This window comes from Beta vulgaris, chromosome 2, assembly GCF_026745355.1.
Source record: "Beta vulgaris subsp. vulgaris cultivar EL10 chromosome 2, EL10.2, whole genome shotgun sequence".
Lineage (NCBI taxonomy): Eukaryota > Viridiplantae > Streptophyta > Magnoliopsida > Caryophyllales > Amaranthaceae > Beta > Beta vulgaris.
In genome coordinates this window covers 45,688,176-45,703,806 of record NC_079203.1, presented here as the reverse complement: position 1 = coordinate 45,703,806, position 15,631 = coordinate 45,688,176, and the positions used below count along the sequence as shown (strand labels likewise).

Genomic DNA, 15,631 nt, shown 5'->3' with positions numbered 1-15,631 from the left:
TCTGGAAAAAGTTGATCAATCTTTAATTCTGTCTTTTCAACTAGATATAGAATAACGTTATATAATTACACTTCTTTACCTTCACTATTAGAGCTCGTAGAATCAGCATATATATCAAACTCCCCTTGTAAAACTCTTCATCTTGCTATAGTTACAAATACTGGTCAGCTACTATGAAAGGTAACACTCTTCACCTTTTCCGCGGCAAGGGTTTGATTCTTGCTGGTGTAATTAGGGCCGTCTGAAAGGGGATTGCAGTAAATTTACATTACCAAATTTATTAACACAATCAAAGTATGTTAGGCAAAGTTCACGCTTCTTCATGTATCTTATGATTTCTTCTTCTGTTGGTGCAGAGATAAGTATGGATGGCATAAGAAGTGTGGCAATGAAACTAATGAACATAGACGAAAATCGTCCTGCTAATTGGCTCCCGACGTCTGTCCCTCCACCTGAAACTCCAACAGAGTCCATGGAGTTCTTGGCGAGATCATGGAGTGTTTCAGCCACAGAGCTCTCCAAGGCTCTCTCGACCACCCATAACATGCCGAGAGAGCCTGAGAAGACAGCATTTGAATTTCTTACTGACGAACTGAATCTGAATGTCAAAGATAACATGCTGTCAAAGGTAAATAATCATCTTACCCAGAATAGTTCGATAAAAGAACATCAGTATGTAGGACTTTTAAGTTTTAACAAAAGCTCCAGTCAGTTGCTTGTTAATATTGTTCTCGTCTTGCAGCAAGTAGAACCCCCGCAAAGTGGAGATAGTCCTCCAATTTCTCCAAGAGTGAGTGATGAGACGAAGGTATCGTTTTCAGTCCTAATCATGTTATTTCTTCCAAGTTATCATGACAAGAAATGAGAACTCTGTTTATTGTAGGCAAACAGTGTAGACACTATAGCATATAACATCAAAGAGGGCATGTAAACTTGCCCTCAAAGATCAAAAATTAAACTTGCCCTCATAATCTAACAAGGCAAAATTTTACTCACCCTGAACTTTGCCACACTAGGACCGCTTTACTAGCTTTATAGGGTAAACGTCTCAAAGTCACCATCCTTGTTAATTCAAGGAAGGCAACATCATTTCTTCACTTATGTAATTATTTCTTGTGGTGAGAGCTGGGCCACATGTTAGGTACTAAACTCCTTATAGGTTACAGTCATGACTCCTTTAAGTGTGTCACGTAAGAGTCCTTTAAGCGTGTCACGTAAGAGAGGTTGAAAGCTTCTAAGAATGATGAACATGTTGCCTTAGACATTGTATTTTAATTTGATAACCATGCTTAATTCGTTTTTATTTACAAAACTTCCTCGGTCTATCATGATCTAGTCTGAAATTGAGAAATCCCTTGTCATGTAAAAACAAATGCTCTAGTTTAGAATTTGAAGGCGATATAGACCTTTCTGCTTTTTGGTTACTCGGACTATTTCTGACTTGGGTCTGACTTGGCTAGGAACTCTTCCTACTTCATCAAGCACTTCACCCCGATTTCCTATCCAATCAACAGCTACTGAGAAATGGGGTAACTCCTTCCCATTCCTGATATTAATTTAAAATTCCTATTTTCACAAAGATAAAAGTTGAGAAGGAAAAAACATGACAAATTTCTGCAGCTATGCAAAAGCATAATAAAAGGGAGAACAATGGGGAGACGGATGAAGGATCAAAAGGAGAGAAAGAAGCATGAATCAAGAACTCACAATGCACAGCTACATGCTGCAGTGTCAGTAGCAGGTGTAGCTGCCGCTGTTGCAGCATTAACAGCCTCAAATGCAACACCAATCGAAATGTCATCTTTACAACCAAAAGCACTATCGAAAGAAACTACTGCTCTTGCATCTGCTGCTGCCCTTGTAGCATCACACTGCATTGAGATTGCAGAGGAATTGGGGGCTGATCATCATCAGATCCTATCAGCAGTTAATTCTGCAATCAATGCAAGGAGTAATGGTGATATCATGACCTTAACAGCAGGAGCAGCTACTGGTATTGTAATTTTGAAGCGAGATAATCTAATGTGATTTAGTTGAGCTAAAGGAAAACCTCACTATTATAAAAACAGAACTTTTATTGATAACTGCTTTTTTCAAAATGTATTAATAAATTCCTTTGTATTTTAAACACTAAACAAGAAGATTCCATTGAGAAAATGGTTTACAAACTGATACTAGCACCTACTCACATCGTGCAGCACTTAGAGGTGCTGCAACTCTGAAGGCTAGATTACAGAAGGGGTATGGAGCAGCAGGTCTCGCTCTAAATGAGGACCAGTCTGAAGATGGCGGAGAATCTAACTCAATTACCGCAATGAACTTTACGATGCAGGGAGGGGAACTTCTAAAGCGTACAAGAAAAGGTAATGACACAACTAATTCAAAGATGAACATAAATGCTGGTGATAATTAGGCTGACCTTTTGCCAATATTTCACACCAGGTGATTTACATTGGAAGCAAGTCTCATTCAGCATCAATTCAACATTGCAGGTAGAACTTACTAATACAATTTTTTATATTATTACTGCAAGAACAGGAAAGGCAATACAGTGTATTACTTCTCCACTTGAGAGAATTTCTGAACTAAACATGACCAATGAGTGGATAACTAAATCATTTGTGTTAAGCAGATAGTTGTTAAACTCAAAAGCAGGCATATGGCAGGGGCATTCACAAAAAAGAAGAAATGTAAGCAATATATTTCCTCCTTCCTTGATTAGCATGTGCTATGAGCAATGTTTTGCTCACCTTCATCTTGCTTAACTAAAGAAATTGGTCCTACAGTTATAGTATCTGGAGTATACCCTGATATTCCAGCATGGCCTGGGAGAGAGAGAGAAGACAGCAGCGACCAGAAGTCTTACTTTGGGATACAAACAGCTGATAGGGTTATAGAATTTGAATGTAAAAACAAAGGCGAAAAACAAATGTGGACTGATGGAATTCAAAATCTGCTGAATTGTCGCATTAGCATTTAATTAGTAGTTACTGTAAGAGTTAAATTACAGGTTGGCTGGTGTAAAAGATGGTATTTCTCTGATGAATGCAAAATGAAAACAGATTTATGATCAACTCCCTTGTCACTTACAAATAAACTTATTTTACAACATACAACAGTCTTTGGCGTGATGCTGAAATGGAAATCTCCAAGCATCAGCATCTGGGAACAGTCCTGTTCGACGATAGAAAAGTATGGGTGTAGCAGGCCTTGGTCACTCAAGCTCCTTGAGAAAATCAATATTATCAACAAATACCTGTCGCAAATTAGCAATCAACATCACCGAGGTTGTTCATAGTTCATACACAACGTAAATAGGCCTTAAGCATTTAGAAAATAAAAGCTAAAACCACATTAGATGAGCCAAAAATGCCACTAAATGAACCTCATACTAATAATACTTTGTCGGTCCTATTTTATGTGATAAGGTTTCTGTTTGGATGAAATCACCTTTAATTGGAAAGATGTTAAATACATTGAGCAGACTTTTTACATTGGCTAAAGAGCTATTTGGAAAACAAAATTCCTCAAAGAGCTGCAACATACTTTTTGCATCAGCAATATTGCTTTATTTCCAGTTAGGGATGGATATTTGGGGGAAGGGTAGAGTACTGAAAAGAGGAAAAATAAGATAGTTGTAGAAGTGATGGAGTGAAGGTTTATTAACTTCTCTAGTGATAACTACAGCTTAAAGAACTTGTTTTAAAAATAACCCTGGACAAACCCTGGAGGACTATCCAGTTTTTACTCTACTGTTGTAAAAGAATCAGAAATTAACAGTTCCACAAGGACATCCAATAATTTCCCTGAACCATCAAGTTGCCACTAGAAGCCAAATCACGAAGTTTCTAAGCTGTAAACGAAAAGATTAAATCATTCATTTCACTTTTTTGTACATAACTAAGAGCATGTTTGGTTCAACATTTTTTGGGCTCTAAGAAACGGAATCAAAGACCTAGTTACCTACTCCCTTTCTTCTTGTTTGCTTCAAGCCTTCAACCCTTCCTCAATCCATTACCATTACTTGGTGGTAATATATTCCCCTTACTTTGTTACCTTCCCTTCCCCCTCAAGTAACAAAATCCATTTGTTAGTGATGGTTTCCTTTCCCTTTCCCTTTCCATTCCAAAGTTCGAACCAAACACCCAATAAACGCAACAAGTTTTGTTACCATTTCACTCCTCTATTTGATTTCATTCCCTTTCCACTCCATGACTTGAACCAAACATGCTCTAAGAATCAAGTTGTTTCATATAAGAGATATCAGATCATACCGCCTTCCAGCCATCAGGATCCAGGCAAGCAGTTATCTTCGTATTTAATCCAGGCAAGGGACCAGGATCAAGTATAATTTTCCCTCCACTGCGTTTCACTACTTCAGCTGTTTTATAAACATTGTCTGTTCCAACAGCGATCTGACAGCACGAGATGAGTCACATTAGGTAACTATAGATAGTAAAAGTCAAGCAAGCTATACAAGTGACAGATGTAATCCTTCAACCCAAACTTCATTAATGAAGTTTTACCTGTCCATAACCATTTCCTTTGTCATACTCACTGACTCCATAATTGTATGTTAGCTCTATCACAGCATTGTTATCCTCTGGACCATAACCCATTATAGCTGTTGTACACTGAAGATAAACATCTTCAAGTAAGACATAATATTTGACCAATAAACCAATCAATAATCTTAAAAAGCAATACACCATAATGAATTGATGACATATTAAGAAGAATGTGAAGTCTTTAAAAGTAGATCACTAACTCACTAAGAGCCACTATTCCCATTAGCTGGATCCTAAGAAGTCTGAACTTGCCCCCCAGAATCTGAGATTAGGCTCTATTCTTTTCATGTGTATAAATCTTATTAATTATATCTAGGTCCAAATAATTTTATATTAGTTCCCAAAAGGATACCCATGTTCAAATGTTCAACACACAACTAGACTAAGTTCAGATAAGTTCCATCAACTTCCTATATGTTCAAATAAGTGAACTTCAAATGGAAAGATTACATCGTTAATCTGTATACATATTTGATATTAAGTTCCAGGCCATTAGAATAAGCCAAAAAGTTAGCATATGCCTAACAAGTGGAACTAATTCTGCAACACCTACACCAATGTCAACATGGCCCAAATGCTTTTGAAGGGACTCTTACGGTCTTACCCTAGGTGGGATCAGAGGAAGTCTATTTATGCAGCCTTAACCCTGTGATAGCAGAGAGGTCATTCCAAGTTAAGACTCAAAAACCTGAAAGCATCCACAAGAGCTACAAAGAAGTACATGTGCTGGTCACAAGTATTAGCCCACATGTCACAAGTCATCAAACAAACACTGATTGCAGGCTCACTTCTTTGCGCAAGAGACCAAAACTCTAGAGACACGAGAGACAGCAGAACCAGCTTTCTTATTCTCATTTTCAAACGATATTTGGCCGTGAAGCCACTTATTAACAGATACACACCAACCCTCACTCCAAAGTGGCTAAAGGAAATCTCTCCCATCTAAATTATTACCTAATGTGAAAGCTTGAGCTCTAAGATTCTATACAATATTGTTGTTACCTTGTACTCAGGATTATCCATCTTGCGGAGTAGTTCCATGCCATAAGCCTTCAATTCCAAAACAGCGCACAAGAAGAATTAAACAATCAGTTATTTAGCAGATAAGACACCACCCCATGGTCACAAAGACAACCATGCATCTCATGTTGCATAGAACGAAATTACCTTCTTATAAAAACTAATGGCCTGATCAAGATCTCCAACTCTAAGCATCACCTTGCAAAGGGGCTCTGATGTAAGTGCCCTTTCCAAAAGCTTAAACTGGTAACCATCTGGATCTTCTATAAAAGCAATTACAGAACTTTCACCTTTGACTGGACTTGGTTCCCTTATAACCTTTCCGCCCTTTGCCTTCACAAGATCTACTGTTTTAGCAACCTACATCAGAGAATTATTCTTAATAACTGGCCATATTCTCATAACCTCCAAGAATCCATAACCAAAGACAGGAGTCTCAGGTTGAATAAAGTGACCTTCTAGTCCAAAAGGTCTGAAATTAGAAGGAAGTTCAAAGGGTATTCTTGTATCTAGATCCATAGGAAGATGTACAAGCAGAAAAAGTCGTAATGGGATAATATAAAAGGTTAACCCAAAAACTTTGTAAAAGATAGAGGTAGAAAAAAGATTGTGAACTCTCCAACAAGCAAATTAACTTTCATGTAGATTTTTTCGTATGATGACTGTATCTGAAATCCTCAATGGCTAAACTTATCCAAAACAAGGTCTAATTTATCCATGACTAGTATTTATATCTACTACAATATACAGCGCATCAGTGTGACACTAAAAATAGTTTCTACTCTTCTGAGATATAAAGAAATTCCAGAGTACATGGTTAGCTCTAATATTAGCAGACAAGTGTTAAGATATCCAAGGAAACTCACATCCGCAACAGCAACACCAAAGTGACCAAAACCAGTCCCAATGTCATATTTGTTGACTCCATAGTCTGCAACCATTGTATTAATTGCAAAACCTTATCATGCAAGATGCACTTTGTACAGAACAGAAAGGAATAACTGTATGGAGGCAAAGAAAAGTCGACTAGAATGATAGGTGTACGTGTGCATGGTTTTGGAAACAGACAGAGAGAAAGCCAGGTAGCTTACTGTATGTTAATTCAACCGTAAAATGCGACTCCTCAGGTCCATATCCAAGAAAGGCATTTGAATATTTCTCTTCTGGAATGTCTCTTTTTCGTAATATCTTCATGCCTAAGCACTCCGTATAGAATCTACAATCTTCCCAAACTAATTAGACATCTGCTTACACAATAAGCAAAACTCAAAGCTGCCGATATTAAAATTGAAAATTTACTTTATAGTCTTATCTAAATCCCCGACACGATAAACAACATGAAGTAGTCTCCTCTTGTCATTTTTGGTCCATTCTAGAGCAGTTTCCTCGCTAACAGTGGGCATTGCTTGAGCTACATTTCCAACAGTACCAGTATCCAAAACATTTCCTTCTGGACTTGAGAGTGTGGATTCCTTAAAACCAAACATTTGCGGCTGTGAGACAACTGTGGAAAGCGAAATTCATATTAGTGTAAACTTGAAATTAACTTCACCTGATCAATATCATTCCCCATATTTTTTATTAATTCCCTCCAAAACAAGAAACTATGAAAAAGTACACAAACATAAAGCATCCTGAACCGGAAGCCAAGCAGCAAAGGTGCAAATTTTGAAGTGTTGGCAAGAGAAGTCATAGTTAGAAGTTCACGTCCAAATAAGGGCATCCCCGTTGAGAGAGATCTGATGGTGGCTAAGCAGTTCAGCACCAATACTGGATTAAGCCTACTTAAGCCTGAACATCCACTTCATGTCAGCAAGATAAGCGAGACGTGACAATGTACCATTAAGCTGAATCAAGCCATTAAAAGTTTACAACTTCAAGCAAATATAGGGCCCCATAGGAAGAAGCTAATAACACTTGGCAGCATCACATCAGGTGATCAAACCAAAAAATTTAACCAGAATCTATATGCAAACTGTCCTGCAATTGTCGATGCAATGCTTCGGGGAATAAAGGGAAAAGAATGCACAGGTCGATATCATTCGAGAACAAACCCATCCTGGATAGACTTGACACTTTATAGCCTTCTACATGGGTTTCCTTGCAATTCCTTCTTAGATATTGCAACAACATCCATTTCCCATGGAATAATGAACCACTTCCCATAGTTTCTTTGAATACTGTGACTTATAGCGTTCAAATTGAATAATAAAGTTAGCAGACTTTGTTTTCAATATAAGGGCAAGATTTTGGAATTTTAATCAAACTGAGACAGTAGAATAAACTAACAATGACACAAACAAGGTACTCAATTGTTCAACTGTGAACAAGCAAATGTGAAATGAGTTTGCTTCACTATCTTCTGAATCATGTAGAATTCCAATTACCTCATTAATTTACAGAATCAATGTCTACTAGTACAAACCTAACTACAAATCAAGATAACATATATATATAACACAAACTAAATTCATATATTTGTACAATTTTCAACACGAAATTCATATATTCGACACTGAAAGAATTGCACTGAAAGAATTCATATAAGAAAGAAGAAGAAGAAGAACGAAGTGGTTAATTACCAGTACCAATCTGGATGAGTGAGAGGCGACGAGAGAGATTGGAGGAGAAAGAAGAAACGATTCGAGTATGAGAAGCGAAAATTCTCCTGTTGGCGAATGTTGAAGAGAGAGAAAATTGAAGCGAAGGCGCGAGTGAGAATGGAGATGACGACGACGCCATTGCCGCAGAATTACTACTACTATGTTTTTCTCTCTCCTCCAAATTCTTGGCGAGTTGGCGCTATCTTCTCTTTTTGATTTTCTATGGGTTTTTATGTTTAGCGCAAATGACACACCTTCCAAGAAAAATTTACGCACCAGACACGCTCGTAAATCGTAATTCATGTTAGACAACATTATAAGACAATTTATATTATAATACTACTCCTGCCGTCATAAAATATAGTTTTCATTTTCATTTTGTATGTCTCAAAATATAGTTCTCATTTTCATATTTAAAAAAACTAATATGAACTCGGTATATACTAATTAGTGTGCACCCAATCTATATCACGTGAGTTTAGGATAGTGTATATTGATATGATATAGTGTATGTTAAAATAATATAGTGTATGTTAAAATGATATAGTATACGTTAAAATGATATAGTGTATGTTAAAATGATATAGTGTACCTATGTATAATATAGTATATCTATTTTTGATATAGTGTATGTATCTATTTTTGATATAGTGTATGTTTCTAAAATGCGTTTAAGTAAATATTTTCCTATAGGATGTAGTGTTCCTATAGGATATCGTGTACCTCTGTATGATATAGTGTGTGTAGTTATGATATAGTGTATCTATCTTTGATATAGTGTACTTATGTATCATATAGTGTATCTATTTTTGATATAGTGTATTTATTTTTGGTAATTAAAAGTGAGTACTTCTTAACCGGTCACGTGCTTGGGCCTGGTCCGCACTATTTTTAGTGTGAACCGGGTCCATGCAAGACGGATTGTTTCATATTTAGTTTTACATTTTTCCGCAATTTGTCTGGAAAATTGTGTCCCATCATTTATTTGCTTCTTGAATTTTTGTTTTTCCCTTTGTTTATTCAACCAAAATATTACAATTAATGCTCTTTCACCCATTAGCCTCCTCTCTCTTTTTCTCTCTCTCAAACCCTAGCCTCCCCTACCCCTTCTTCATCAATTAGGGGCTGCCATGGATGTTTTCATCCATGGTGAGCCCCTTTTGCCCTTTTATTTTCAGTTTTTAGTTCATTTTCTTGTTTTGTTCAATAAATTAGTCTCTCTTAATGAGATTTTCTCAAACCCTGTTATGGGTTTTTAGTTTCTGTTTTGGAAATATCCTTCTCCCCTATGGGAATTGTGAGTATGGTTCTTTTGTTTTTAGGTATGAGAAATTATTCTCATTGGTTGAAGTTCGAGACTCAACATGAAGGTATTGGAATCTCGGATGCGGTCAACCTGACTCGATCAAGAATGTTCTTCCCAAACTATATCAGAATGATAGACTTCATCATCAAAAGCTGATTGATTCAACAAATACAAGAGGGTTGTGTTGTATTGTTCGATCTGGTTCATTGTAGCTTCTTCGAAGACGAATTTGATTTAGTCTTGTTTAATTGTATCTTGATTTACTTTAATACCTATTGTAGATGTCGTTTGGCCTTCAATTAATGAAATTTCTCTTTCAAAAAAAAAATGCTCTTTCACCCATTATTCTTTATTCTTTTCCTAAAATCATCTTTTCCCATACAATATTTATTTAAATAAACAAATTCTTTTTACTATCCTTCTTAGATTTTACTTGCATATATTACCGTGAAAAAAGGAAAATGAAAACTATATTTTGGGACGAAGGGAGTATCTTTTATGCTAAAATCAAGTTTTTCGAAGCGTCATGTTTACGACAGTCTACCAGTTTTATTCTAAATTTTTTAAATTACATTAGCATTCCGCCGTAATATAACGAAATGGTAAAAGAAACTTGAAGTCGTTGAAAAATGTGAACTTGTCGTAAATTTTTTAAATCTCGTAGTTCTTCAATGGAGGAAATGGAAAGGATGAGAGAGAAAGTGAAAGATGATAGGGAGTGGAAAAAGAGAGGAGGAATGGAGGGGGAATGGAAAGGGAATGAGTGAGGAATGGGGAATGGAGGGGAAAGAGAAGGAAAGACCCTTATAATAATAATAATAATAATAATAATAATAATAATAATAATAATAATAAACAGTACTAAGGGGTGTTCACTAGTGTAGGACCAGACCGAAACCTGCTGGACCAGTTGAACGGAATCTGGAAAAAAATTTGGACCTGGACCGGACCGAAAAATCTGAAAAATCCGATCATGTTCGGTCTGGTCTTAATGACGATTTTTTCCGGTGCATTTAAATTTTGGATTCGTTGGACTGGAATTTTTCTAACAATTTTTTTATTTAAACATATTTATAAATTAGATACATTAAAATTTAATAATTCTAATAACAATATTGTTAATGGTGATATATAGTAGGTTTTTAACTTTCTAACATTCTATCTTTAAAACTTTTTTAATATATAAACAATTTTTACTAAAACATCAGAAATTTCGGTCCACTGGTCTAGACCAGAATTTTTCGGGTTTGGACTGTGATGGTTCGGAAACCCGAAATTGGGATTTTCTCTCCACCAAGGACCGTACAATACCAGAATTTTTAGTCTAGTCCGTTCCAAATTCGGTCCTATCCGGTCTAGATTCCGGTATGACCTTAGTCTTTGCACAACCCTACCACTAGTAGCAGCAACAAAAACAATAACAACAGTTAGTTTTAAATATAAGCATGATCCGATCGTAATTTATCTCATATGATCTAAGTTTATTTTTTCTAATATGATATAATCTAAACTTTTTTTTCTAAATATTATATAATATGAAATAAATAAAAATAAAGTGAACTAAACATAATATGAGGAAAAGAAAAGTTTCGATCTACTTCTAAATATAAGACGCGCTGATTTGATCATAACATCTCTTACATGAAAAATAAATTTATAGATTATACTATTAGATTTGTCAAAACATACTTTAATTTGTAGTAATCTTATCTTATACTTTTCATCAAAATAATAATTGGGTGTAATGACGGTTAATTTTGCCCTCAAATATTATGTACACTTTTTAAAAAGTATCAGATTTTTTTATGTTATCTTTGATGGCGTATCTCTTTCTTATTAGTTTAACTAGTGTATACTAGCATGTTTTGCACGCTATGCGTGCGTGTCCTGTTAACTTTTTTGAGTTTCCTCTTACTTGCCATATATATTAAATAATTTTTTTTCCTCTTACTTGCCATATATATTGAACAAGTTAATAGCGAAATTGAATTTGAAATTTCAATTAAATTAAATTAAGGAGAATGATTTCCTTTTCTTACCTATGTGTGAAATACTCTATTAAAAAATTAAAATGACAATATAACTTGATTGACACTTACAAGAAAAAAATAAAATTTGAATTTTATATTAATAATTATACTCATAATATTCAAAACCTAAATGTTGATCATTCTTTAGTAATCTCTATTATGTAAATCAAACTCTTTTTCGACGATTGAACCTGATACACAAATTTTTTTCACTTTATTTGAGTACAAACTTTTTTCTACTGTATATTTCTTTCTCTCGATAATATATTTAAATAATGATGAATAAATAACTAAAAAAAAACAATAAAGCATTAATTTAAGAAAAATATAGTTAAAAAATTAATAATTATTATAATTGTATTTTCAAATCAATTTTTTTGTAACACTGATTAATAACTAATTGAGAAAATCAAAAAAGTTAACAGGACACGCACGCATAGCGTGCAAAACATGCTAGTAGTATAGTATTTGATCCCAAGACCTCAATAAAATATACTAAAGTCTTAATCACTAGACCAAATAACATCTAGTGTTACCATCTTAAATTATTAGTTATAAATGAAATTTTTTCTTACCTGAGACGTAACTCGGGTATAATAACTAATTTAACTTTTTAAGAGAGGACATTATCTTCCCTTTCAATTACATATCTGTAATTACCTGCTACTGGTAACATATAATGCTTTTGCAGATAATGAAACCGAGTAATAGAGGAAGAAGGGAGAAGAGGAAGACGTGTGAAGGAAACTGTGCAAATTGTGTAACTTCTAATGGAGTGAATTAGTTTTTTTTTTCTTGGAAGGAAGGAGTGGAAACTGTCGTATTTTATTTCTTTGAGTGATGTAATTTTTTTTTCTTTTTTAATTAATGTTGAATGTGTTGCAGTTACTGTTTAATTTAGGAGGGGTAAAATGGGGTTTCCTTCATTTTGGTGTCCCCCATGTCTTCCTATATAGAATAGAGATATATGTGTCAGATTATAGGTTGAAAGCACAAGAAGTCGCAATACAAATTTATTGCTCAAGGATTTTCTTCAAACAAAAAGAATGAAAAGTCAAATTTTCTTCACATCCATACCTATTAATGTTCAAAAAAGAATTTGGCAGTCATTTAGAAGTTTCAATGAGTTACTTTTAGCTAGAGGGTATTTACTTATAGCTTTTGCCTTTATTCATTTAATTGACTTTTTTTTATGTTATCATATGATTAAAGGTGTTTAATAAATGGTTTTCTCAGTATGCGAATATTAAAAATGTTGGGTATACAACGTAAGTCCTACACAAGAGAGATAAAGGAGTTACCTAGTTTATAAGAGTTCATCAATTACATTAGCATGACCGGAGCCTTATGGGAAGGAGCCCAAAAATAAATCTGTATTGCCTTGGCACAAAGCGAACAATATCATACTAATTATGAAATTGTAAGTGGATTCGTGAGCCCTACAATGGTGGACCCCACAGTTCGGCTGGGAGAATGTACATACGATGGTGGACCCCATGGTTGGCCTGCTGGAGGCTGGAGCACGTAGGGGGTAGCGTGGGTGCAAGTCTTGGTAGTATTATGTATGGTTCTCAAAGATGGGTGACGCAGTTAATGCATGAACATGCAGTTGTAAAGCAAGAATATGTCAGTGGTGCAACCTAGAATCATGCATGGAGTGGAAATATGTTGGTTGCCGACATACTTCGAAGACATGGTGCATCATATCTAAGGAGATGTGGAAGACTCTAAGTGTGACGTCGCAGTGGGAAATATGTGCTTGGTGCCTTGTGTGTTGTGTCGAAAGTCTTCCTCATATTGTGGAGGGGAGGCTTGTGGTCCTTGGTCTCAGGGAGGATAATTGGGTATATATATATACATCTCAAGTTCCACATCGGAGAGATAAAATAAATGAGTTTCCTACTTTATATGAGTTCACCAACTAAGTTAGTATGAGGTATTTTGGGAAAGAGCCCCAATTCGTGCGGGCTTGCATTGGCCAAAAATGAACAATATCATACTAATTGTGGAGTTGTAGGTGGATTGGTAGACCCTTCAACAAAGCGCGAGCTTTTTGCCTTTTTCTTCCTTTTACATTAACAACTAACTAATACCAACAAGAACTTTTTCATTTACTCCTGACTTTTTATGTCTATCATACGATTAAATAGTCAGAAATATAAAGTGTTTAGTAAATGATTTTCTTAGGCTATGTTTAGTTCACCTGAAATTTTCTGATCTGAACTTATTTTTTCTGATATGATCTGATATGATCTGATCTGAACTGATCTGATCTGATTTACAAGATCTTATCTTTTAGATTTTTCTTATTAATGTATAAGAAAAAATATAGTCATGTGTGGTCTTGTTTGATTCATCTCAATGAGTACTTTCTTAATATTCAATTATTATAATTTTTCCTAATATGTAATGAAATATATTTAATAGTAATAATGATTTTTAAATATAAGCATGATATGAACTGATCTGATCTGAACTTATTTTTTTCTGATCTGATCTGATCTGATCTGATTAGATCTGAAATAAGCAAAAATAAGGTGAACTGAACATAGCCTTAGTATGCAAATCTTAAAAGCCACGAGCTTTTGCATGCCTTTTTCTTCATTTTGCATTGACAACCCACACCGACTATTGAAATTTTCAAACATATTATTAAATAGTCATTAATCAAATAACAAACATATATAGCCGGTAAAGGCAATCGAACAATCAGATAGCAACTAATAGCCAACATCCAATTGTATCACAAGAATAGATAGCAATGGGTCATGGACCCGACCGGACACGCCAGGACCCGTCCCATTTACAAGGGTATGTGTCTATACTTTTTAGATGCAACAGGTTGAGTCGAGTTTAACTTGAATAGTATGAGTTTGGATCCGGGTTCACATATGTTAGACACAGATCGGTCCAGACCCGACTCGCATACCCATACATATATGAGAAAAGAATTTTAATCTAAACTCTAAGGTTTTAAGAGTTGTGATTTTGTGAGCTTATTAGTTTTGTGACTTGTGATTAGGTTTAAAACTTAGCTTCTAACTTTGTAAGTTGTAACATTTTAAGATTATGTTAGTTATTTTTTAAAATTTTGTTTTGGATAATGTTTTATCCACATATGTAGATTTTATATATTAGGGTAAAACAATATACATATATAAAAAAAATATGATGAAACTAAAAACTAAGGACCCGATTAGGCCCTATGAACCCGCTACATCCAACATATTTGGGTATGAGTTTGAAAATTCAAGACCTAACGAGTTTGTGACGAGTCTAAGTTTATAACAACAAACCGGCTTGGATCTAGGTGGACCTGATCCAAACCTGACTCATTGTCATTTTTTCTTTTTGATAGGGATTCATTGCCATCTTTAATCATAGGTCACAAGTCACAACTCACACACCATATATAAGTGCCCAACATACAATTGTACGTATTTCTCTCACACACCATAATGGCCAGTACGTTATTCATTATAATCATGTTTTCGTGATCCGTCGATCTTGTCATAGCGGAAACTAGCCTGATAGGCAGATCTGTAAAGAAGTGATTAGGGTTTAATGACTTGCCTTTCTATTCATCTCAAATGTGTATATATAGTACAGAAAAGATGTGAAACTAAGGAAACTATTGTAACAAGAATAACAAGAAACCCTATACATAAGGAAACTAATATTTACACAATATTATACACAATATTTCCTTAACACCCCCCCTCAAGTTGAGCAGGGGAGGGATCGAGAATGCCCAACTTGGAGAGTAAGAGATCAAACTGAGAGCGGCCAAGAGCCTTAGTGAAAATATCTGCAAGTTGGGTCTTGGTGGGGACATATGAAGGAAGAATGAGCTCATCCCGAATGGCATCACGAACAAAGTGACAATCAACCTCAATGTGTTTTGTGCGTTCATGAAAAACTGGATTGTTGGCAATGTGAAGTGCAGACTGGCTATCGCAGAAGAGAGGAATAGCCTTGGGATGATGAACCCCTAAGCTTAACAATAGAGCCTTCAACCACTTTAACTCGCAAGTGATAGAAGCCATGGAGCGATATTCGGCCTCAGCAGAAGAGCGGGAAACAGTATGTTGCTTTTTCGTTTTC

At 35.3% G+C, this 15,631-nt stretch overlaps 2 protein-coding genes across 4 annotated transcripts; one reads left to right on the top strand and one right to left on the bottom strand.

Annotated features, from left to right (window-relative positions):
• The first annotated feature begins 40 nt into the window (after positions 1 to 40).
• LOC104885270 (VAN3-binding protein) lies at positions 41 to 3,074 on the top strand. 3 transcript variants are annotated; one of them, XM_048639787.1, is made up of 8 exons: positions 41 to 180; positions 357 to 808; positions 1,461 to 1,529; positions 1,621 to 1,993; positions 2,199 to 2,363; positions 2,443 to 2,492; positions 2,633 to 2,690; positions 2,787 to 3,074. In XM_048639787.1, the coding sequence occupies exons 1-8, from the start codon at positions 174 to 176 to the stop codon at positions 2,978 to 2,980; spliced, it is 1,368 nt and encodes a 455-aa protein (XP_048495744.1). In that variant the 5' UTR covers positions 41 to 173; the 3' UTR covers positions 2,981 to 3,074. The 3 variants fall into 3 exon arrangements, with proteins under 3 accessions (XP_048495744.1, XP_019102753.2, XP_048495743.1); XM_019247208.2 differs by lacking the exon at positions 41 to 180 and having other exon boundaries at positions 323 to 628; positions 743 to 808; XM_048639786.1 differs by lacking the exon at positions 41 to 180 and having other exon boundaries at positions 323 to 808.
• LOC104885259 (putative lactoylglutathione lyase) lies at positions 2,922 to 8,452 on the bottom strand. Its single transcript, XM_010669960.4, has 9 exons — positions 8,171 to 8,452; positions 6,888 to 7,092; positions 6,680 to 6,804; positions 6,455 to 6,519; positions 5,736 to 5,948; positions 5,571 to 5,618; positions 4,527 to 4,634; positions 4,275 to 4,415; positions 2,922 to 3,256 (listed from the first exon to the last, which is right to left on the bottom strand). The coding sequence occupies exons 1-9, from the start codon at positions 8,328 to 8,330 to the stop codon at positions 3,215 to 3,217; spliced, it is 1,107 nt and encodes a 368-aa protein (XP_010668262.2). The 5' UTR covers positions 8,331 to 8,452; the 3' UTR covers positions 2,922 to 3,214.
• Between the last annotated feature and the right edge of the window lie 7,179 nt (positions 8,453 to 15,631).

Bases quoted from the DNA above. Each gene is read 5' to 3' on its own strand.
- LOC104885259 (XM_010669960.4), bottom strand. From the start codon at position 8,330: ATGGCGTCGTCGTCATCTCCATTCTCACTCGCGCCTTCGCTTCAATTT. The intron at 7,093-8,170 runs GTAATTAACCAC...CGCTTTCCACAG, and splicing joins ACTCATCCAGATTGGTACTG to TTGTCTCACAGCCGCAAATG. The intron at 6,805-6,887 runs GTAAATTTTCAA...GGAAGATTGTAG, and splicing joins GATTTAGATAAGACTATAAA to ATTCTATACGGAGTGCTTAG.
- LOC104885270 (XM_048639786.1), top strand. From the start codon at position 323: ATGTATCTTATGATTTCTTCTTCTGTTGGTGCAGAGATAAGTATGGAT. The intron at 1,994-2,198 runs GTATTGTAATTT...CACATCGTGCAG, and splicing joins AACAGCAGGAGCAGCTACTG to CACTTAGAGGTGCTGCAACT. The intron at 2,493-2,632 runs GTAGAACTTACT...TGTGTTAAGCAG, and splicing joins GCATCAATTCAACATTGCAG to ATAGTTGTTAAACTCAAAAG.